The sequence below is a fragment of the Pelobates fuscus genome, chromosome 5, assembly GCF_036172605.1.
Source record: "Pelobates fuscus isolate aPelFus1 chromosome 5, aPelFus1.pri, whole genome shotgun sequence".
NCBI lineage: Eukaryota > Metazoa > Chordata > Amphibia > Anura > Pelobatidae > Pelobates > Pelobates fuscus.
Window position 1 is genome coordinate 12,353,997 of NC_086321.1, and position 25,863 is coordinate 12,379,859.

Genomic DNA, 25,863 nt, shown 5'->3' on the forward strand with positions numbered 1-25,863 from the left:
CCACAATTGGTCTATGTGCTGGTTGCAGGTGCCACAAAGGTTTCTAATAGTAAATATGAAGAGATGTGACAATAGCCCAGCAACAGATGTGGTAAGTAACGATAAGGGGTAGTGTAACAGATATCTCGTAGTGGCAATGGTATTATGATTTAGACAAAAAGTACCGATATCCTACAGTAACAGAATATACCAAAAGTGGGTCTCTTTCGGAGAACAGAAATGTCATATAGTAACACAGAAGTGTCACGGATCAGTCTCTAACTATGAACACTAGCCGGTTAATTAAATTGTATTCATAAGGTAAGTGATACTAAGTGCGATATTATAGCGCATATAACACAAAATATCCAAATCCAGGTCCCTGACTCGAGGTCGTGACCGGTAATAGGCAGTGTAGAAGAGACAGGAGTTACCGGGTATCGGTTTAGGAAAGGGAGAGAGGGGGGAACTGTCATCCGACTAAAAAGATGTCAGATCAAAGTACGTCTCCCTCAGGGTGCGAACGTGCATACCCATGTAGATTGAAGTCACTATTGATGGTATGTTCGTTATATGGAAGTACGTGGAATAATGCATTAGGTGAGGAAGGTGTATATAACCACAGGTATAAATATTTACAGAAGATTGTAAATCGTAGGGGTTAATTATAACAACATGATCAAAAAAATATAATCGAAATTTGATAACTGGGAAACTCCAGATCTTGTTAGGAATGCTGTAGAGTTGTATTCTTAATGGTGTAATGTCTCCTCAACATTTAGATTCATGGCCCCCTAAATCTAATTTTAAATAATATAGCATTGAGACCCAGTCCCTGCGGCCGCTATTGTTGCATTCGTTATTTTTAGCTTTGAGTCTTCTGTTCTGGGCTTGGCCACAACATGGGATTCAGGGCTAACAGTAATGAATGGCAAAAAGCTAAACAAAAAGGGGGAGGAAGCTGGAGAGACCACTGACTTGGCTCCCATGAGCACTGGCTGTTCATCTGTGTATTTGTGAGTGTATGAATGTGTATATGTGAAATATTGTAAGCAGCATCAGAAAAAGACAGAAATTGTAAATATTTTTTTCAGTTTATAGGGAAGAAAAATCTATAGCAGTAGAGTGCACATTTTTTGTAGATTACAAAAGCCTTACAGCAAACAGGTGATTGATTAACCCAGTTAACACAAGATAAAGTGCTCCAGAAATTGAATAAAGGCAATGTAAACAAAGCCCTAAGGCCACATGGTATTCACCCATGCGTGCTTAGGCAATTTAGTGTAGAAATATCCGTACCACTGTTTTTACGTTTTCAGGATTATTTTCTTTCAGAAATTGTACCAGATGATTGTAAAAAAGAAGATGTATTCCTTACACCATAGAAACCCTTTAACTGCAATCTATGAAGACGTTAGTAGAAATATAGACCGAGGTAATGGAACAGATACGATCTACTTGGATTCTACCAAGTTATTTGATATAGTTCCACACAAAAGATTAAAACTGAAATCAGTTGGTTTAAATTAAAAATCATGTTTTTGGATAGAACACTTGCTTAAAGATAGATTCAGAGAGTACTTGTAAAAGAAACATTTTCAAATTGGACAACAGTGATAAGTGGAGTGCTTCAGGTTTCTGTCCTGGGTCCACTTCTCTTTAATCTGTTTATAAATGATCTCGAAGTAGGCATTGAAAGTGATTTGTCGGTGTTTGCAGACGACACAAAATTAAGTAAGAAAATACAGTCTGAACATGAAATAACGTCTCTACAGAGGGCTTACGGATAAATTGGGGAATTGGGCAGGCAAGGGACAGATGAGATTCAATACAGATAAATTAAAGTCATACATTTTAGAATAAGGAACCCACAAACCACTTATTCATTAAATGGGGTAGAATTAGGGATAACATTAAATGAAAAGGACTTGGGAACAATTATAGATCACAAATGAGGCAGCAGTATGCAATACAGGTTTGTTATTGCAACAACTTGTAAAGTGCTTTCGTGTATAAAAAAGGGTTCAGATTCACGTGAACCAAATATAATGTTGACTCTTTACAAATCAATGGTAAGACCCCACATTAAATATGCAATTTTTATGCAATTTTGGCTCCGGTTTTAACGAAGGATATTGCAGTACTAGCAAAAAGTGCAGAGGCAAGCTACAAAACTAATAAGGGGGATGGAAAACATTAGTTATGAGGATACGCTAGAAAAATAGGCTTTGTTTTCTTTAGAGAAAAGACACCGCAGAGAGGATATGATAGCACTATACAAATATATAGAGGGTCAGTACAAACCGCTATGTGCTAACCTGTTCATTAGCAGGAATATACAACAGACACGAGGTCATCCATTGAGAATGGTAGTTCAAATAAAATGCCTGGAAGAATGGTGATTTAGCATACAGCAGAGGAAATGATTCTTTACAGTAAAAACAATAAAGATGTGGAATTCTCTGCCTAAAGAGGTTGTCATCAGATTTTAAAGAAACAATTTAAAAAAATATGTATGTTTTTTGCATAAAATATATTGGATATAATTGATATGTATGTGTAGCAGACTCCATTCCCTTGTGTTCGGTTGTCCGTACCACCTTGTATATCTCCCAAATGACTGGTGTGTGGTCCCCCTTGTTAAAGGCACGGGGAATCTTGTGAAAATTGATGGCAAGATGAATGCAGCATGTTATCAGAAAATACTGGCAGACAATTTGCATTTTTCTGCACAAATGCTGTGCATGGGACGCTCTTGGACCTTCCAGCATGACAATGACCCTAAACACAGGGCCAAGTTGACCCTCCAGTGGTTACAGCAGAAAAGAGGGTGAAGGTTCTGGAGTGTCCATCACAGTCTCCGGACCTTAATATCATTGAGCCACTATGGGGAGATCTCAAACGTGTGGTACATGCAAGACTTTGCATGACCTGGAGACATTTTGCCAAGACGAACGGGCAGTTATACCACCTGCAAGAATTCAGGGCCCCATAGACAACTAGTATAAAAGACTTCCCGCTGTCATTGATGCTAAAGGGGGCAATACACAGTATTAAGAACTAAGGGTATGCAGACTTTTAAACAGGGGACATTTCGGTTTTTTTCTTTGTTGCCATGTTTTGTTTTATGATTGTGCCATTCTGTTATAACCTACAGGTGGATATGAATTCTATAAGAAATAAAAGAGCTGTGTTTTGCCTGCTCACTTTTTTTTTTTTAAATGGTACATATATTACCAATTCTCCAAGGGAATGCAAACTTTTAAACACAACTGTACATAATAATATTATACATCGGATACATAATATTATCATACATACACAATGTTTTCACATTTAAATGATTTTTCTTAGCAGAATGACACATTAAAACCTAAATACAAGCAATGTGCAGAGAAAAATCAAGCATAATGCGATTATGAGAGGACAGAGGTTAATATCACTACCATTTCCCGCTTCCTCTTACAGTGTAATAAACTGCCAAACATGCAAGCCCAAGGCCTGTGAGATGAAAGTGGCACGTTTCCAGGCATGCACATTCTCAGTCTATTTCTGTTTAGTAAAGGGACTCCATAGAGAAGTGCTGTGACTACAGAGTGACAAAGTATCCATGGGAGCCGCGAATCCATGTATAATATGGATTCATTCCGACAGATCTTTAGAAAACCATTCTATAACCCACAATGCCTATCTTATAATACACAGCTTTCTTGCTGTCAGCTGCACCGACTCACTATGAGTCTCAGCCTGTGAAAGGAATCTGTTAGGATAGCAATGCGCAAGTCGCTCGTTAGGTTTTGTAAGGTACAACAATTTTTTTTAATTAGCATTCTACATGTCAACGCTCCGGGAAGATGGGGCCAGTTTCTTTAATCAATTTTCTGTCAGTAAACGCCGTTTCAGTTTGCGGAACAATTACCCCGGAGAAACACACAGGCATACAAATAATGGCTCCGACCGGGAGGGGAGGCAAAGGGCCAAGCCTTTCAAATGCCAATTTAGAAGGAATCAAATGAAAAGTAAGCAATGAAAGAAGGCTCTGTTTTTTTTTTTGTTCCATTTTATTGGATTTGTGTTATTTCTGTGAAAAAACATCCTAATTTAAAAGTATTTACTCCATCTGCAACAGCATTATTTTACATCCATCCATCTATCTATCATACTATTTATAATAGAGGGGGATGGAATAATTTCATTGCAATACACAGATAATATAATTGAACACAATAATGTTAAAGCATATCCTGGTATTGCATGGATTTGTAAAAAGGTGTATGTATATGGCTGAAGGATCCGGTCATACACTAAAGGTAGGGAAGAGTTTTTCTCATTTTATTACATATAGATCAGCAAAAACTAGTTTTGAAGTGCAGTGTAAGAGACTGCCTGCTGGTGCCCAGGTGGATCTAAGTCAGTGGTCCCCAACTCAGTCCTCATGGACCACCAACATTCCAGGATTTATGTATTTCTCCTTTTTATTGAAATGGAGATACTGATAAAACCTGGACTGTTGGTGGTCAGTGAGGACTGGGTTGGGGACCACTGATCTAAGTGGCTTGCTACTCACCTGACATTACATGAGGCTGTTTCTTTAGACTGTTTGCAGAACCAACTGTGTTGTACCCTCCGACACTCACTGCTCCCAATCAGACGGTCACTGTCCTGGTCAAGCGATACGAAGGTAGTGCGTGCTCGCTCCCTCTCTTTAGGCGTCAGCAACCGCAGCAGAGAATTCTGGGTACAGAACAGACGTTCATTAATTGGAGTAAGTGTTAAAGAATATATGAGAGTCTATTCACTAAAACTATAATGGTGGAGAAGGATGAGTGAATTGAAAATTGTAGACCAAAGTAGCCAAAATATAAAAACTCTCCAACCCTTCTAGATTAGCTAATTAGTCTGATTGCTGAATGAGTTCTGCTTGATTCCCAGTTTAGACACCACTCTGCAGATTCTATGACAGTATGCTGGGGAAATCCAACATAACATTATTATCACCTTACCCTTGCTATGAATAATGTCTGAAAAGTATTTTTTACATGAAAACAGGTCCTTCAGGACTGAAAAACCTATCTCAAAACATTTTACTGGTTTCTACAGGAGCATACTGGACCAGTCACTGTAATTATACGTTCCATTTTCAGTTTCAGAACTTTAACCTTTCCCAAGTCTGGGGAACCAGGGAAAAAGCTCTATAAATTCAGCTAGTATGTGGCACCTTTACCCAAAGCCAAATACCTCAGCAACATAATAGACAGTCTTTAGATCTTAATGTCACCATAGTGCTGTAAAGATACCCCTTGCAAGGAGTGCTGTAGCCCAGTGGCGTACACACAACCCATGAGGTCCCGGTGCGAAAACTGATCCGTGGGTCCCCCCCTCCCACGCATACTCTGCGCATACTCTGCGCGGGCTGGTGCCGCAACACATGGGCACCTGGTCGCAGGGCTGCGACCCCTGTGACCCCGGTATGTACCCACTGCTGTAGCCTTTTGGAGACAAAACCATATGATGTTTTCCATACGATGGCTGTAGAATCACTGGACATCCCTGAACTTTCTAAACCAAGAAAACTGAAAGTTTAGGGAATGGCTCCTTATCAAATATGGTGAAGGCAGCCGTCTGGCCTGCCCAGAATGTAAAGGCGTACGGTACTCACTTGTGAGCGTAACTTTTGCAGCAGACATATGGATTCATGGGAGAGGAAATCTGCCCATTCGATTTGTCCTTTCTTCTCACTGTCCATGGATGAGAACTGCAGAGTGGCCTGTTCCTCCAGCTCATCGCTCAGCTGTTTCTCCTGCATGCGCCGGTTCACCAGGTGTTTGTAATGCAGGAAGTCATCCAGGGTCAGTGGGCACTCTGCGAGAGATAGAAATCACATTGATAAATAGGACATCGCCAGCGGGTAACTATCCTAGCCAAGCACACAATGATACAGAGATGTATTCCTTCTAGAGAGGAAGGAAAACGTTCTAGTGGGTTTCTGGATGATCTTTTTCCAGAGCAGTCTCTGAGACAAAAGATAATATCGGGGGATGGGGGGGGGTGGAAGGGGGGAGTTTAGTCCAAAAATATGTAACTCAGAATGATAAAGTAATACCAGGAAAGGTGCAATGTGCTCTGTGTCATAGGTTTGTGAAGAGAGACAGATAGAAACTGTAAACCAATTACCGTCCATCTACTTTTAAAAACCCTTTCAAATCGAGAGAATTTGCACCAAACATAAATTTATATTCTTTGTATTTTCTCATTACTGCTTTTGCATATTTTAACAATATTGAAATAACGAAACAAACAAGAGGTTGGCTGCTGCGGTGCCCCTTTCAAATCATAAGAAACGTATTTATATAATCATCGTAAATAGGGGAGAAAATATTGTAACCGCGTGGAAGGATTGACATCTAGATAAGACAAACAAGGAATGCAAATCTCACAGAACTCTTTATATATCTGTCAAAAGGGTTGATGGACATTAAAAATGATTCCTAGATAGAAAATAAAAATTCTAAAAATCCCAGGACGACCATGAAATAGACATAGAAACACAGGAGATAAGAATGATATCTAACCAAATAATCCACCTCCATGTGAGAAGGTTACCTGACTGCTTCTAAAAGGGAATTCCAGATCTATTTAACTATCCCTGGACAGATAATATTATCTTATTTAATCTAGGAGGAGACAAACAGAGTTCTAGTGGGAGATGTAGCCAGATCCCACCTCACATGACCTACCATTCCCAGTGTTAAATTGTCCCAAGCTAAGGAGCATCTTGAATTATCAGGAATAAAATAGCATTTTTACTTAAAGGGCCACTTCGCACATAGAGCACTTCAGCTGGCTAAAGTGCTTTGTATGTCTGGAGTCGGTCATATTTGTGACTGTTTATAAAAGTGCAGATTTCAATAGGAATCAGCATTTTTATAACTGAGGGCAGAAGTTTTCTACTGTATGCGTGAGCTCCACAGCGCTAATCGAAGTGGCAGACTCTGCCTTCCCGTCTCTCAATAAGCCTGAATTGCATGTGATTGCAATGAGCTGCGCATGAGCATCCAGCATAGTGAGAAGCCGAGGCTGCGGAAAAAGGGGTGAGCTTGCAAAGGCTGCAAAAAAACAGATCTGCAGTTTTTACAAGCTCTTTTTAAAGGGACACTATAGTCAATTAATGAAGCAGTTTTGGTGTGAAGAACATGCTCCTGCAATCTCAATGCTCAATTCTCTGCCATTTAGGAGTTAGATAACTTTTTTTATGCAGCCCTAGTCACACCTCCCTGCATTTGACTTACACAGCCTTCCTAAACACTTCCTGTAAAAAGTTATCTAATATTTACATTTCTTTTATTGCAAATTCTATTTAATTTAGAATTTCTTATCTCTTGCTCTGTTAATAGATTGTAGACCCTACAGAAGTTTCTTGGGTGTATTTAAAGTTCTATTTACAGAGAAGCAGATAAAAACCTTTAAAATAAGTTACATTCGATTTGAAAAGGAAACCATTTTTTTTTCATGCAGGTTGTTAAGTCACAGTCAGGGGAGGTGTGGCTGGGGCTGCATAAACAGAAACAAAAGCGATTTAACTCCTAAATGGCAGAGAACTGAGCAGTGAGACTTCAGACGTATGATCTATACACTAAAACTGCTTCATTATGCTAAAGCTGTTTTGGTGACCATAGTGTCCCTTAAAAATGTCCCAAAGAAAACATGCTTATTTAAATGCATGCGTGTTTTCATTGTCGTATATCGACTACATAGTGATTTTTATATTTCTATTTAGTAGAGTGTTCCTTTACTCGTGCATTGTGACAAAAATATCAATACGCACAACTGAAATGAGGGGATACATTACTGTAACGGAGGTTGGACTGTGACGAGACCAATCTGGCCACATTGCATTGGAGAAGCCTGGTTGCCCGCCTGTTGCCTCTGGACTATGGCCCCATGTTAAAAAGCGTTATTTTCCCCTGCAAAGACATAATAGCCGGGTCCTTTGGTACTTGCCCTATTTGAATAGTGATACCCCAGATAGCTATTTGGCAATTGAACTGTATGTATGAGATATGAGCGCCATTCAGTAATAATGTGCGCTCAGATCTAAGCTATCTGGGGATATGTTGAATGTACCTGTTTTATGCAATGGCTGCAGTTATATTTTTATGTATTTTGTTGTCCTTTGTCTGCCATGTGGCTAATGGAGTTTTGCCTCTGTCCTTTCAAATAATTTGATTACTTCCCAATTATCTCCAGGATGGAAGACTCTGTGGAACTGGTTTTGGGCAGAAAAGCCATGCTCTGTGGAACTGGTTTTGGTCACAAAGGACTACGATCTATCTTTTGAACAACTGGACCAATTTGTGTGATTTTGACGTATGTTTGTATTTGGAGTATGCTGATTCTGAAAACCCACAGCTCTGTCTGTTCCCTGCTTGATCCTCAACACAGAGTCTTGTCTCGTTCTTGGGGGGATTTATGGTATGCTGTTCCAGTTTGACTGCTAGGAGTGTAAACCTATTCGTATGGTTTTTCCTATTCGGCTGTTTACAGCATTCATATGGTTCCGGTTCAGCTATTTATGGCATTCATATGCTTCTCCGGTTCGGTGGATTGGTGTCTACGGTAGCTGTGCCTGTGTCTCTGGAAGGGAAGATCTACTAAACGGCAGTTTAGCCCTTTTATGCCTGGGGGTGCCAAAATGATACATTACTGTAACGGAGGTTGGACGTATCGGGTCTTCTCCAAAACAAGTAGTTTATAAGGGAAACAAACAAGTAGTTTATAAGGGAAACAAACATCCAGTTTAGCCTTCCAGTTAAAGATGCTCATACAGACAGGATAGATTTCATCCTGTGTTTAGAAAGGTTAAACATGTCGATCTGTTTCCTACAATACAGAGATGGAGGTACATTTGTAGCATTCGAGCTCTAGATGGGAATTAATGAAACATATAATCATCCAGATGGAAATGGCATATCTGTATCCCAAATGCTAATTTGCAAAGATAATTTCTACCAAACACAATTATCAGACACAAATCTGCTACAAAACATAAGGGACTGGTTTGCCTAAGCTCCATCTCTGCCGGGGAGCAGAAAGAGATAACAGAACAGGCTTTTACGTCTTAACAGGAGATTTAATTCTCTGTTCCTTATCACAGAATGTTCCATTTTGTTACTTTACGAGCTATCTGGTATTTTATTCATTCCTTAAGGGTCTGAATGCCTACCTTTAACCCGGCCGCCGTACATTACATGGCATTATGCTCACATATAGCCATGATTTTAGCAACCTACTAAAAAAAATGGAATTTTAAAATTACAAGCAGCTTGTTATTCAAAACAAGAAGCACAAACATTTGTATTTTACTAAAATGTCATTGATCTGTATGTTCCAAAATGGATATTGGTCCTTCTAGAAAACAAATATGAGAACCTTTAATCCTCACATATTTTCTGAGAAAGTAAACGAATGAGTTTTAAAAAGAGAATATTTATACCATTTATCTGTTTTGTTTATGGTACTCAATAATTGACTGAAGCTGTCAGCTAACGTATGAGAGGTTAATGGCTACTCTCATGCCCTGGATTTCAGAGTCCGTATATTAGAACATTAATCAGTTTCTTATTATAGTAATTTATACAGGGGAACTGTTAATGAATAGCATTATCTGACCCCCAGCACAGAAAGACTGTGTCACATCAAATAAAGTCACAGTCTATCTCCATATTCCCGGTGGCATTCCATTCCATAATTTACATTGAAACGTATCATGTTTAACACCAGCAAGCCGTTTTATAATCCCTAATCTGACTCACTGGCTTTCATGTTAAGGACCAGACTGCAACACTTGCCCCCTGTGACAGGGTAGCTGCGATACAGGGAGCAGATGGGATGTACTACAGCGTGCTAATGAGATCCTCTCACTGTGTAACTTATCTAACACCGAGTTTAATTAGCGAAATATATATAAAACAAGAAAAACAACCCTTATTAGCACTTGTAAATCCTCGGTGGGTGTTTAATGACCCATCAGAGGGCTTGACAGTGTTAGCAATGCTATGAAAATGCATAAAAACACAACACAATCACATGGATTAACAGAGAGAGAAAATGAAACCGATATTGTGATAACATTTATATTTTACTCAGCAAGTCGGTATAAAAACAACATATTGTGGTGCTGTTTGTAGAAGTCAGGGATTACTATGTTTTGGTGCTTTATAAATAAAGCGATAAAAATAATTAATATAGTGATAATTGAGATGAAGATTTAATTGATCTCTTTGAAATAGTGCTTCTGTGTGCGGTGACATTAGAATCTGTCCATTTCGGAAACAGAAACAATCTGTGAATCCCTTTATCTACATTGAAGATTTGCCCCTTTACCCTGTAACTAAGAAACCTACCCAATCTAAGACTCTATCCATTCACCCTGAGATCCCATGAATCTGCCTACTTACCCTGGCAATCTGTACCATGGCCAATGAGAATCTGCCTATTCTCCCTGAAAACCTGCCGTTTCACCACTTGGCCAAATTAATCCATCATTTATTCTCAAAGTCTACCAGTTCCCTCTTAGATGTTACCCATTAATGTTTATTCACCCTAAAACCTGAGAGTCTACCGATTCACACTGACAATCTACCAATGTAGGCCTTGATTTATTTCGGGCCGATCATGTTTATCAGCAGTTTATCTATTGATAAGCCATTTAACAGATCAGATTGATTACAAAGATTTATTGGAAGTCGATAAATATTGGTTCGAATTTCTTAACCGAAGCCTTTACTGAAAATAATTATATTTAACCGGGCACGCAATCCTCCATAAATGGCCATTGAATCAATTTGACACCTAAAAGTAGCAGTACAATATAGTTTAAATGCTAGCTGCCAGCAGGGCAAACTCATAAAAAAAGCCTATGGGGTCAATGTGACACCCATATTAGTATATGGGAGTTTTTACACCTCTCTAATAACCCCACTCGTTATGCCGTGGGTGGGAGCATGTCTACTAGATGGGTGGAAATTAGGGGCTAATACATTAATAATAACTTGGGGGACCTAATGTCTGCCTCAGTCCCCGGGAGAGGAACTAATAAATTAATAATAGAAGGGAAGGGACCTTATGTTCCCCCAGCCCATACACATGGACCGTTGGGGGGATATTGTCTCCAAACAAAAATTATTCTGCCTACCTCACTGACCCTGTTAATTGTGAGGGGGAGGGAGGGGGGTCAATAAATCTACTACTTGTAAAAAAAATAAAAAAATAAAAACATACTTACCAGCAGACATCTTCTGTCTTCTTAAAACTTTGTTTCTTCAAAAATGGGCAAATAAAAAAATCATTAATTCCCAAAGTTACTATAAAAAAAAAAACAGAAAAGGACCATATTCCTTCTAGTTATTAAAATTATAGCCCTGACTGTAGCGGTACTTACCTTATCCGGGGGCCGGCCGCGGTCCTCTCTTCAAGCCGCGCGCGGTCCTGCGGCTGCACGAGCCGCGCGCGGCTCATCCGACTGCTCAAACAGGAAGGCGGGCAGTGACCGCGAGAAGCGGTCACGTGTCCCGCCTGCAGCTAAGAGCGCGCTGCGAATCTCGGGCGCGCTCTTAAAGAGACAGTGGGAGCCTAAATTGCAAAAAGGCTCCCATTGGCTCCTGTCATGCCAATCACCCCATACACTTACCTGTTGGGGGAGTGGAAGTGACAGGAGCCAATCACGTTAGTTTGAAGGCTACTTATACTTACCCTTTTCCCTTAGTTCCTTGCCCTATCGTGGTTTCTGCTACAGTTCCCTTTAGTGCTTGTTGTATTCAGTTGTGTTTCTCCGTACTTGACCTTGGCTTTGTATTCTGACTTCGTTTTCGCTTTATCCTTGTCTGTACTGTTTGCCGGCTTGCTGATTCCTGTGTACCCGACCCCGGCTAGTTCTCGTTTACGCTGTCTCTTTGTGCCCTTGACCTCGGATCGCTCCTGACTCTGTACTTCTCCTTTACGTCGAGTCCGGCCACTCTAAGGTCCGGTAGACGTATCTCTCCTCTGTGCTGTCTTCTGTTTGGCTGGATCCTGCGTGTAGGGGTATATACTCGTTACACTGACCCACTGCAAATCGGACAAGATTCCCCGCAGTAATCATTAATGTATTAGCTGCCCTTATGGATGGGGGCTGTTAGAGGCCATTAGGTCCCCCTGTTTATTTTAATTATGTCCCAACTACTGACCTCGTTGTGGCAGAGGGGGGACACTAGGATGCTCTGCTTCAGGTTTGAGAAATTCGAGAAAGAAAAACATCCAAAAATAGTCAGGAATTATCAATTTTTTTTGCCGATAGAATTCTATTGAAGCCTTATTCTGAGAATCTGCCATACTCCAGGAGAATCTCTCCATTTACCCTGATAATCTACCCTCTCACACCAGGAATCTGTGCTTCCACCCTGGGAATCTGTACAGTCACCGAGAGACCCTGCTAACCTGTCCAGTCACTCAAAGCTCTGAGGAACTGCCCATTCAATCAGAGAACCTCAGAATCTGACCATTTACCCTGACAATCGCCACATTTTCCCTAAGAATCGCCACTTCACCGTAAATAGGATACTAATGTGCCCATTCTGTGAATATTATCATTTATTGGATGCTCTCCATCTCTGATACCCCTGTTTAAGTGTGATTCAGTGCCGGCATTTCCACATAGATATTAATATGAATCCATTGCACTCCAGGAATGGTCCAAAACCCATTGGGAATACATTGCACGCCCCAGACCTCACCTGGTATAACCTTGCATTGACTGAACGTCTCCATCAAGCTGTACATCTCCTCCTCTGTGAGTAGCAAGTTCAGATTGTCCTGTTCAAGCAGAGAAACAATTAGTATTGTATATCAGATTACACTAATTGTTCATTAATAGAAGCCTGGTCAGAATGCATAGGAAAAGCAGCTGTATTAACCGACTCTGTCACTAACGTTCTGATCTATTAAGCAGAGTAGATAGTGGGAACCGCACTCAATCCCAGTGGCCACGGGTGCTCCGGATCAGGACCAGCAATCCCAGAATCATATGTAAAAAATAAAGAATCACAGGCACTCCAAGTTCAAGCCGCAGGCAGTTTTATTGTAACAAAATGCAACGCAACGTTTCGACCGTAAAGGTCTTTTCCAAGCTTGAAAAAGACCTTTACGGTCGAAACGTTGCGTTGCATTTTGTTACAATAAAACTGCCTGCGGCTTAAACTCGGAGTGCCTGTGATTCTTTCTTTTTTTTTTAACGTTCTGATCTAGTCACATACACCTATATCAAAGCATAAAATAACTAAATCCTGATTTATGCTTACCATTATCTCGGCAAGAGTTCCATTCTATATCCTAATCCATTCTATATCCTATTCCATTCTATATCCTAATCCATTCTATATCCTATTCCATTCTATATCCCAATCCATTCTTTATCCCAATCCATTCTATATCCTAATCCATTCTATATCCCAATCCATTCTTTATCCCAATCCATTCTATATCCCAATCCATTCTATATCCTAATCCATTCTATATCCTAATCCAGTCTATATCCTATTCCATTCTATATCCTAATCCATTTTATATCCTAATCCATTCTATATCCTAATCCATTCTATATCCTAATCCATTCTATATCCTAATCATCAACATTCTACATCCTAATCATCAGCTTTCTATATCCTAATCTAATCCATTCTACATCCTAATCATCAGCGTTCTATATCCTAATCTAATCTATATCCTAATCATCAAAGTTCTACATCTTAATCCATTCTATATCCTAATCATCAAATTTCTATATCCTATTCCATTCTATATCCCAATCCATTCTATATCCTATTCCATTCTATATCCTGATCTAATCTATATCCTAATCATCAACGTTCTACATCCTAATCATCAGCTTTCTATATCCTAATCTATTCTATATACCAATCCATTCTATATACTACTCTAATCCATTCTACATCCTAATCATCAAAGTTCTACATCTTAATCCATTCTATATCCTAATCATCAACTTTCTATATCCCAATCCATTCTATATCCTATTCCATTCTATATCCTAATCCATTCTTTATCCCAATCCATTCTATATCCTAATCCATTCTATATCCCAATCCATTCTATATCCTAATCCATTCTATATCCTATTCCATTCTATATCCTAATCCATTCTTTATCCCAATCCATTCTATATCCTAATCCATTCTATATCCCAATCCATTCTATATCCTAATCCATTCTATATCCTATTCCATTCTATATCCTAATCCATTCTATATCCCAATCCATTCTTTATCCCAATCCATTCTATATCCTAATCCATTCTATATCCCAATCCATTCTTTATCCCAATCCATTCTATATCCTAATCCATTCTATATCCTAATCCATTCTATATCCTATTCCATTCTATATCCTAATCCATTCTATATCCTAATCCATTCTTTATCCCAATCCATTCTATATCCTAATCCATTCTATATCCCAATCCATTCTATATCCTAATCCATTCTATATCCCAATCCATTCTATATCCTAATCCATTCTATATCCTAATCCATTCTTTATCCCAATCCATTCTATATCCTAATCCATTCTATATCCCAATCCATTCTATATCCTAATCCATTCTATATCCTATTCCATTCTATATCCTAATCCATTCTATATCCCAATCCATTCTTTATCCCAATCCATTCTATATCCTAATCCATTCTATATCCCAATCCATTCTATATCCTATTCCATTCTATATCCTATTCCATTCTATATCCTAATCCATTCTTTATCCCAATCCATTCTATATCCTAATCCATTCTATATCCCAATCCATTCTATATCCTAATCCATTCTATATCCTAATCCATTCTATATCCTATTCCATTCTCTATCCTAATCCATTCTATATCCTAATCCATTCTATATCCTATTCCATTCTATATCCTAATCCATTCTATATCCCAATCCATTCTATATCCTAATCCATTCTATATCCTAATCCATTCTATATCCTAATCCATTCTATATCCTAATCCATTCTATATCCCAATCCATTCTATATCCTAATCCATTCTATATCCTAATCCATTCTATATCCTATTCCATTCTCTATCCTAATCCATTCTATATCCTAATCCATTCTATATCCTATTCCATTCTATATCCTAATCCATTCTATATCCCAATCCATTCTATATCCCAATCCATTCTATATCCTAATCCATTCTATATCCTAATCCATTCTATATCCTAATCCATTCTATATCCTAATCCATTCTATATCCCAATCCATTCTATATCCTATTCCATTCTATATCCCAATCCATTCTATATCCTATTCCATTCTATATCCTAATCCATTCTTTATCCCAATCCATTCTATATCCTAATCCATTCTATATCCTATTCCATTCTATATCCCAATCCATTCTATATCCTATTCCATTCTATATCCTAATCCATTCTTTATCCCAATCCATTCTATATCCTAATCCATTCTATATCCTAATCCATTCTATATCCCAATCCATTCTATATCCCAATCCATTCTATATCCTAATCCATTCTATATCCTAATCCATTCTATATCCTAATCCATTCTATATCCTAATCCATTCTATATCCCAATCCATTCTATATCCTATTCCATTCTATATCCCAATCCATTCTATATCCTAATCCATTCTATATCCTAATCCATTCTATATCCTATTCCATTCTCTATCCTAATCCATTCTATATCCTAATCCATTCTATATCCCAATCCATTCTATATCCTAATCTAATCCATTCTATATCCCAATCCATTCTATATCCTAATCTAATCAATATCCTAATCATCAGCTTTCTATATCCTAATCTAATCTATATCCTAATCATCAAAGTTCAACATCTTAATCCATTCTATATCCTAATCATCAACTTTCTATATCCCAATCGATTCTATATCCTAATCTAATCTACATCCTACTCATTAACGTTCTATATCCTAATCCATTCAATATCCTAATCTAATCTACATCCTAATCATCAACTTCTATTTCCCAATCCATTCTATATCCTAATCTAATCTATATCCTAATCATCAGCTTTCTATATCCCAATCCATTCTATATCCTATTCCATTCTATATCCTATTCCATTCTATATCCTATTCCATTCTATATCCTAATCCATTCTATATCCCAATCCATTCTATATCCTAATCCATTCTATATCCTATTCCATTTTATATCCTAATCCATTCTATATCCCAATCCATTCTATATCCCATTCCATTCTATATCCTAATCCATTCTATATCCTATTCCATTTTATATCCTAATCCATTCTATATCCCAATCCATTCTATATCCCATTCCATTCTATATCCTATTCCATTCTATATCCCAATCCATTCTATATCCTATTCCATTCTATATCCCAATCCATTCTATATCCTAATCCATTCTATATCCTAATCCATTCGATATCCTAATCCATTCTATATCCTATTCCATTCTATATCCTATCCCATTCTATATCCTAATCCATTCTATATCCTAATCCATTCTATATCCCAATCCATTCTATATCCCAATCCATTCTATATCCCAATCCATTCTATATCCTATTCCATTCTATATCCTATTCCATTCTATATCCCAATCCATTCTATATCCTATTCCATTCTATATCCTAATCCATTCTATATCCCAATCCATTCTATATCCCAATCCATTCTATATCCCAATCCATTCGATATCCCAATCCATTCTATATCCTATTCCATTCTATATCCTAATCCATTCTTTATCCCAATCCATTCTATATCCTAATCCATTCTATATCCTAATCCATTCTATATCCTAATCCATTCTATATCCTATTCCATTCTATATCCTAATCCAATCTATATCCTAATCGATTCTATATCCCAATCCATTCTATATCCTATTCCATTCTATATCCTATTCCATTGTCTATCCTAATCCATTCTATATCCTATTCCATTCTATATCCCAATCCATTCTATATCCTAATCCATTCTATATCCTATTCCATTCTATATCCTAATTCATTCTATATCCTAATCCATTCTATATCCCAATCCATTCGATATCCTAATCCATTCTATATCCTATTCCATTCTATATCCTATCCCATTCTATATCCTAATCCATTCTATATCCTATTCCAATCTATATCCTAATTCATTCTATATCCTAATCCATTCTATATCCCAATCCATTCTATATCCTATTCCATTTTATATCCTAATCCATTCTATATCCTAATCCATTCTATATACCAATCCATTCTATATCCCAATCCATTCTATATCCCAATCCATTCTATATCCCAATCCATTCTATATCCTAATCCATTCTATATCCTATTCCATTCTATATCCTAATCCATTCTATATCCTAATCCATTCTATATCCCAATCCATTCTATATCCCAATCCATTCTATATCCTAATTCATTCTATATCCTAATTCATTCTATATCCCAATCCATTCTATATCCTATTCCATTCAATATCCCAATCCATTCTATATCCTAATCCATTCTATATCCCAATCCATTCTATATCCTAATCCATTCTATATCCCAATCCATTCTATATCCCAATCCATTCTATATCCCAATCCATTCTTTATCCCAATCCATTCTATATCCTATTCCATTCTATATCCTAATCCATTCTATATCCTACTCCATTCTATATCCTATTCCATTCTATATCCTATTCCATTCTATATTCTATTCCATTATGTATCCTAATCTACACATCATCTACCTTCTGATCTATTTAAATGTTGTTCTCATTTTATATCTAATGGGATTCTGGGAAGGTTAGGCTGTTGCAGTATCCTCAGAGAATGGACTTTAATATTGGGCATTTAATACATATTTAGTATATTTGTTTCTGTTTGTTTGATCCATTGGACTATAGATCACTATACATCTGCGTGCAGCTTTTTATAAAGGGGTATATAAAGTTGCATGTATTTTTATTGAATTAAATTATTTTTTGAATTAAAATAAAGGGGTATATAAAGTTGCATGTATTTTTATTGAATTAAAGTTCTATATCATCCTATGATATATCATAGGATGATATATCCTATTCCATTCTATATCCCAATCGATTCTATATCCCAATCCATTCTATATCCTATTCCATTCTATATCCTAATCCATTCTATATCCTAATCCATTCTATATCCCAATCCATTCTATATCCCAATCCATTCTATATCCCAATCGATTCTATATCCTATTCCCTTCTATATCCTATTCCATTCTATATCCCAATCCATTCTATATCCTATTCCATTCTATATCCTAATCCATTCTATATCCCAATCCATTCTATATCCCAATCCATTCTATATCCCAATCCATTCTATATCCTATTCCATTCTATATCCTAATCCATTCTTTATCCCAATCCATTCTATATCCCAATCCATTCTATATTCTAATCCATTCTATATCCTAATCCATTCTATATCCTAATCCATTCTATATCCTAATCCATTATATATCCTATTCCATTCTATATCCCAATCCATTCTATATCCTATTCCATTCTATATCCTATTCCATTCTATATCCCAATCCATTCTATATCCTAATCCATTCTTTATCCTAATCCATTCTATATCCTATTCCATTCTATATCTCAATCCATTCTATATCCTATTCCATTCTATATCCTAATCCATTCTATATCCTAATCCATTCTATATCCCAATCCATTCTATATCCCAATCCATTCTATATCCCAATCCATTCTATATCCTATCGCCTGGCACCCCGACTGGGTACCTCCGTTGAAAGATGCTCCTAGCGCTTCCAGAGGACTCCAAGCACTGCACCAGACACCATAAGCACCGCAGACTGCAGCTATCTCCCTTCACAACGAAGCAGGAACAAGCTCTTACAAGAGCTCAGTGATTATAGCAAGGGAATATGCCTAGCATAGCAATCCCTTGTAGCAGATTTCCCCAATAAGAGACAGGACTCAAGTTGAGGGTAAATATAGAACTCTGGACTGGCACATCCAGCCTGGCTTTTATTACCATTGTACACATACAGGCCACACCCAGGGGGAGGCATAAAATAACCAGTCAGATACATGGTACAACCCACACATCCCCTCCCCTCAGATAACCAGTTAACATAATTATACAGCCAGGAAAACTACAGTTTTTATACATGTGCTATAACTTTAAATCCATACATCCAATCTTCCTTATATTCCATTCTATATCCTATTCCATTCTCTATCCTAATCCATTCTATATCCTAATCCATTCTATATCCCATTCCATTCTATATCCCAATCCATTCTATATCCTAATCCATTCTATATCCCAATCCATTCTATATCCCAATCCATTCTATATCCTATTCCATTCTATATCCCAATCCATTCTATATCCTATTCCATTCTATATCCTATTCCATTCTATATCCCAATCCATTCTATATCCCATTCCATTCTATATCCTATTCCAGGGGTAGGCAACCTTCGGCTCTACAGATGTTTTGGACTACATCTCCCATAATGCTTTTACAGCCATATTGCTGGCAAAGCATCAAGGGAGATGTAGTCCACAACATCTGTAGAGCCGAAGGTTGCCTACCCCTGTCCTATTCCATTCTATATCCCAATCCATTCTATATCCTATTCCATTCTATATCCTATTCCATCCTATATCCTAATCCATTCTATATCCTATTCCATTCTATATCCTATTCCATTCTATATCCCAATGCATTCTATATCCTATTCCATTCTATATCCCAATCCATTCTATATCCTATTCCATTCTATATCCCAATCCATTCTATATCCTATTCCATTCTATATCCCAATCCATTCTATATCCTAATCCATTCTATATCCTATTCCATTCTATATCCTAATCCATTCTATATCCTATTCCATTCTATATCCCAATCCATTCTATATCCTAATCCATTCTATATCCCAATCCATTCTATATCCTATTCCATTCTATATCCTAATCCATTCTATATCCTATTCCATTCTATATCCTAATCCATTCTATATCCTATTCCATTCTATATCCTATTCCATTCTATATCCTATTCCATTCTATATCCCAATCCATTCTATATCCTATTCCATTCTATATCCCAATCCATTCTATATCCTATTCCATTCTATATCCTAATCCATTCTATATCCTATTCCATTCTATATCCTAATCCATTCTATATCCTATTCCATTCTATATCCCAATCCATTCTATATCCTAATTCATTCTATATCCTAATCCATTCTATATCCCAATCCATTCTATATCCTATTCCATTCTATATCCTATTCCATTCTATATCCTATTCCATTCTATATCCCAATGCATTCTATATCCTATTCCATTCTATATCCCAATCCATTCTATATCCTATTCCATTCTATATCCCAATCCATTCTATATCCTATTCCATTCTATATCCCAATCCATTCTATATCCTAATCCATTCTATATCCTATTCCATCCTATATCCTAATCCATTCTATATCCTATTCCATTCTATATCCTATTCCATTCTATATCCCAATGCATTCTATATCCTATTCCATTCTATATCCCAATGCATTCTATATCCTATTCCATTCTATATCCCAATCCATTCTATATCCTATTCCATTCTATATCCCAATCCATTCTATATCCTATTCCATTCTATATCCCAATCCATTCTATATCCTAATCCATTCTATATCCTATTCCATTCTATATCCTAATCCATTCTATATCCTATTCCATTCTATATCCCAATCCATTCTATATCCTAATCCATTCTATATCCCAATCCATTCTATATCCTATTCCATTCTATATCCTAATCCATTCTATATCCTATTCCATTCTATATCCTAATCCATTCTATATCCTATTCCATTCTATATCCTATTCCATTCTATATCCTATTCCATTCTATATCCCAATCCATTCTATATCCTATTCCATTCTATATCCTAATCCATTCTATATCCTAATCCATTCTATATCCTATTCCATTCTATATCCCAATCCATTCTATATCCTAATTCATTCTATATCCTAATCCATTCTATATCCCAATCCATTCTATATCCTATTCCATTTTATATCCTATTCCATTTTATATCCTAATCCATTCTATATCCTAATCCATTCTATATACCAATCCATTCTATATACCAATCCATTCTATATCCCAATCCATTCTATATCCCAATCCATTCTATATCCTAATCCATTCTATATCCTATTCCATTCTATATCCTAATCCATTCTATATCCTAATCCATTCTATATCCTATTCCATTCTATATCTTAATCCATTCTATATCCTATTCCATTCTATATCCTATTCCATTCTATATCCTAATCCATTCTATATCCTATTCCATTCTATATCCTAATCCATTCTATATCCTATTCCATTCTATATCCCAATCCATTCTATATCCCAATCCATTCTATATCCTATTCCATTCTATATCCTATTCCATTCTATATCCTATTCCATTCTATATCCCAATCCATTCTATATCCTATTCCATTCTATATCCTATTCCATTCTATAACCTATTCCATTCTCTATCCTAATCCATTCTATATCTTTATCCATTCTATATCCTAATCATAAACGTTCTATATCCTAATGTATTCTAAATCCTAATCTACATATCATCTACCTAATCTACATTTATCATCTACCAGTCCCGCCGGTTACCAGAAAACCTACTAAATGGTTTGACAATAAACCAGTGGATCAGCGTCAGGACACGTTACAGCGAACCTATCTGAATATAATATTTAATTTTGTGACTATAGGTTCCCATCTGCACACTCCCCTTTTGTCTGCACCCTACAGCTCCGCCTGCGTTGATATCATCATCCAAATGCCGAGCTTCTCCAATCAAATTCGGCCATCTGATTCCCAAACCAAGTTTTACTCGGTCTGGAGGAGGAAGCCCCCTGAGTGTCTGCCAGGAAGACCGTAAGTAGAGGTGGATTTAACTCTGCAGTGAAAATATTGCAGTTTCTATAAAACGGTTTTACATTGCAGGGTTACAATGACAGGACCACTGCACCCAGACCACTTCCATGAGATGACTATTGTAGTGACTCAGTAAGTGTAGTGACTCCATGAGTGTAGTGGCTGGGTCAGTGTAGTGGCTGGGTGAATGTAGTGACTGGGTGAGTGTAGCGGCTGAGTCAGTGTAGTGGCTGGGTGAATGTAGTGACTGGGTGAGTGTAGTGGCTGGGTCAGTGTAGTGGCTGGGTTAATGTAGTGACTGGGTGAGTGTAGCAGCTGAGTCAGTGTAGAGGCTGGGAGAATGTAGTGACTGGGTGAGTGTAGCGGCTGAGTCAGTGTAGAGGCTGGGTCAGTGCCGTGACTGGGTGATTGTAGTGACTGGGTCAGTGTAGTGGCTGGGTCAGTGCAGTGACTGGGCCAGTGTAGAGGCTGGGTGATTGAAGTGGCTAGGTTAGTGTAGAGGCTGGATTAGTGTAGTGGCTGGATAATGTAGTGTCTGGGTCAGTGTAGTGACCTGCTATGGTGCCAAGAATCTACATGCACCACCCCTTGCTTATTTGTCAGCAATTAGAAAAACTAGGAGGCTCTCTTCAACAACCAGGGACGTTCGGCTGTTTTAGCCTTAAATGGATACAATATAGGCATCAAAACAACTTTGTTGACTGAAGCAGTTTTGGTCATGCCCTGAAGTTTCACTGTTCGATTATCTGCCATTTAGGAGTTAAATCACTTTGTTTCAGTTTATGCAGCCCTAGCCACACCTCCCCTTGCTGTGACTGACACCGCCTGCATGAAAACATAATGGTGTCATTTTCAATCAGATATAACAAACGTCATCATTTCTTTATTTACTGCTCTGTAAATTGAGCTTTAATTACATACAGGAGGCTCATGCAAGGTCTAGCAAGCTATTAACATAGCAGGAGATAAGAAACTCTAAATAAAACAGAATTTGCAATAAAGGAAGTCTAAACATTAGATGACTCTTTACAGGAAGTGTTTAGGAAGGCTGTGTAAGTCACATGCAGGGAGGTGTGACTAGAGCTGCATAAACCAAGTTATTTAATTCCTAAATGGCATAAAATAGAGCAGTGAGATTGCAGGGACATGAATAATCCTGTAATCTTTATGTTCAGATTTTGCTCAGAGCAGCGCATGGGGTTAACCAGTATTATGGGATAAGTAGGATGCACCCAGCAGTACCATGAACAGATAGATTACCCTCGCAGTCAATTAAATCTATATATTGCTTTTCAGTGAGTGATGTCCTGTCAAAGTAAAGCACTGCTGAGATCCGATCAATCATATGATTACTTCTGATGTGAAAGGTTTGCCTAATGTAAACACAGGTAATCAGACAATCACTTGTGCTTTTGAGACGAGTGGAGAAATAAATATTGTATTAATGTAAGCCGGGCTCCTTCCACTGATTGCTAGCTCTGCAGATCAGGGATATCCTCCATGCCAATGCATGACTTGAATTCTTGCATGGTTTGGCTCTGGTATGTGTCTGGTGTGTGGCTTTTCAGAAGATGAAAGCTATGTTCTCTCACTGCGGGGCAGGAGATAATTACAAGCAGAGAGCAGAATGCCTATCACTGCAAGGAAAACCGGCAGCTCGCTTTATCCACCACCGAGAATCTGAGCTCGGAGACTTCAAAGACCAAATCCCGCTTAGTTACATCAAGCTTAACCCTTTAGGGCTACTGAAACTGACATGCATCTCTATAATCAACACACATTTCTATGCAGTTTCTTTTAGATTACATCTCTATATTCACAACGTGTTTCCCCTTTTCCTTGTTCTTTCACATTATTTACTTTTCTCTGCCCCAGAAAGTGAGGATTTATACAGTTATACTCCCCATTCATACATCGACATCCACACACTGTAACCGTGCACTAATAAAACAAAACTGTTAAAACTGCAAATTTAAAATGACCAACATCATTATAGCCATAGTAACGGTGCCATAATCATTAGAGTGCTACATTGTTACAGTGCCGCCATTATGGCACACATTCTTAGAGTGCTACATTGATACAGTGTCAGCCATGATGGCACACCTTCTTAGAGAGCTACATTGTTACAGTGCCGCCATAATGGTACACCTTCTTAGAGTGCTACATTCATACAGTGTCAGCCATGATGGCACACCTTCTTAGAGAGCTACATTGTTACAGTGCCCCCATAATGGTACACCTTCTTAGAGAGCTACATTGTTACAGTGCCCCCATAATGGTACACCTTCTTAGAGAGCTACATTGATACAGTGTCAGCCATGATGGCACACCTTCTTAGAGTGCTACATTGTTACAGTGCCGCCATAATGGTAACCTTCTTAGAGTGCTACATTCATACAGTGTCAGCCATGATGGCACACCTTCTTAGAGTGCTACATTGATACAGTGTCAGCCATGATGGCACACCTTCTTAGAGAGCTACATTGTTACAGTGCCGCCATAATGGTACACCTTCTTAGAGTGCTACATTCATACAGAGTCAGCCATGATGGCACACCTTCTTAGAGTGCTACATTGATACAGTGTCAGCCATGATGGCACACCTTCTTAGAGAGCTACATTGTTACAGTGCCCCCATAATGGTACACCTTCTTAGAGTGCTACATTCATACAGTGTCAGCCATGATGGCACACCTTCTTAGAGAGCTACATTGTTACAGTGCCGCCATAATGGTAACCTTCTTAGAGTGCTACATTCATACAGTGTCAGCCATGATGGCACACCTTCTTAGAGTGCTACATCCATACAGTGTCAGCCATAATGGCACACCTTCTTAGAGTGCTACATTCATACAGTGTCAGCCATGATGGCACACCTTCTTAGAGAGCTACATTGTTACAGTGCCGCCATAATGGTAACCTTCTTAGAGTGCTACATCCATACAGTGTCAGCCATGATGGCACACCTTCTTAGAGTGCTACATTCATACAGTGTCAGCCATGATGGCACACCTTCTTAGAGTGCTACATTCATACAGTGTAAGCCATGATGGCACACCTTCTTAGAGTGCTACATTCATACACTGTCAGCCATGATGGCACACCTTCTTAGAGAGCTACATTGTTACAGTGCCCCCATAATGGTACACCTTCTTAGAGTGCTACATTGTTACAGTGCCGCCATAATGGTACACCTTCTTAGAGAGCTACATTGTTACAGTGCCGCCATAATGGTACACCTTCTTAGAGAGCTACATTGTTACAGTGCCGCCATAATGGTAACCTTCTTAGAGAGCTACATTGTTACAGTGCCGCCATAATGGTAACCTTCTTAGAGAGCTACATTGTTACTGTGCCGCCCTAATGGCAACCTTCTTAGAGAGCTACATTGTTACAGTGCCCCCATAATGGTACACCTTCTTAGAGAGCTACATTGTTACAGTGCCGCCATAATGGTAACCTTCTTAGAGAGCTACATTGTTACTGTGCCGCCCTAATGGTAACCTTCTTAGAGTGCTACATTCATACACTGTCAGCCATAATGGTACACCTTCTTAGAGTGCTACATTGTTACAGTGCCCCCATAATGGTAACCTTCTTAGAGAGCTACATTCATACAGTGTCAGCCATGATGGCACACCTTCTTAGAGAGCTACATTGATACAGTGTCAGCCAATATAGTACACTTTAGAGTGCTACATTGTTGAAGTGTCGACCTTAAAGGAACACTATAGTCACCTAAATTACTTTAACTAAATAAAGCAGTTTTAGTGTGCAGATCATTCCCCTGCAATTTCACTGCTCAATTCAGTCATTTAGGAGTTAAATCACTTTGTTTCT

The 25,863-nt window shown here is 38.1% G+C and overlaps 1 protein-coding gene across 1 annotated transcript in view; it reads right to left on the reverse strand.

The window, feature by feature from the left end:
• The window catches only part of PHF24 (PHD finger protein 24), a 154,520-nt gene that overhangs the window by 8,243 nt on the left and 120,414 nt on the right, over positions 1 to 25,863 (reverse strand). Inside the window, exons 4-6 of the mRNA XM_063456708.1 lie at positions 12,750 to 12,828; positions 5,639 to 5,841; positions 4,547 to 4,713 (exon numbers count right to left, since the gene is read on the reverse strand). Of these exons, the coding sequence (XP_063312778.1) occupies positions 4,547 to 4,713; positions 5,639 to 5,841; positions 12,750 to 12,828 (449 nt within the window). The remainder of the gene's footprint in view (positions 1 to 4,546; positions 4,714 to 5,638; positions 5,842 to 12,749; positions 12,829 to 25,863) is intronic.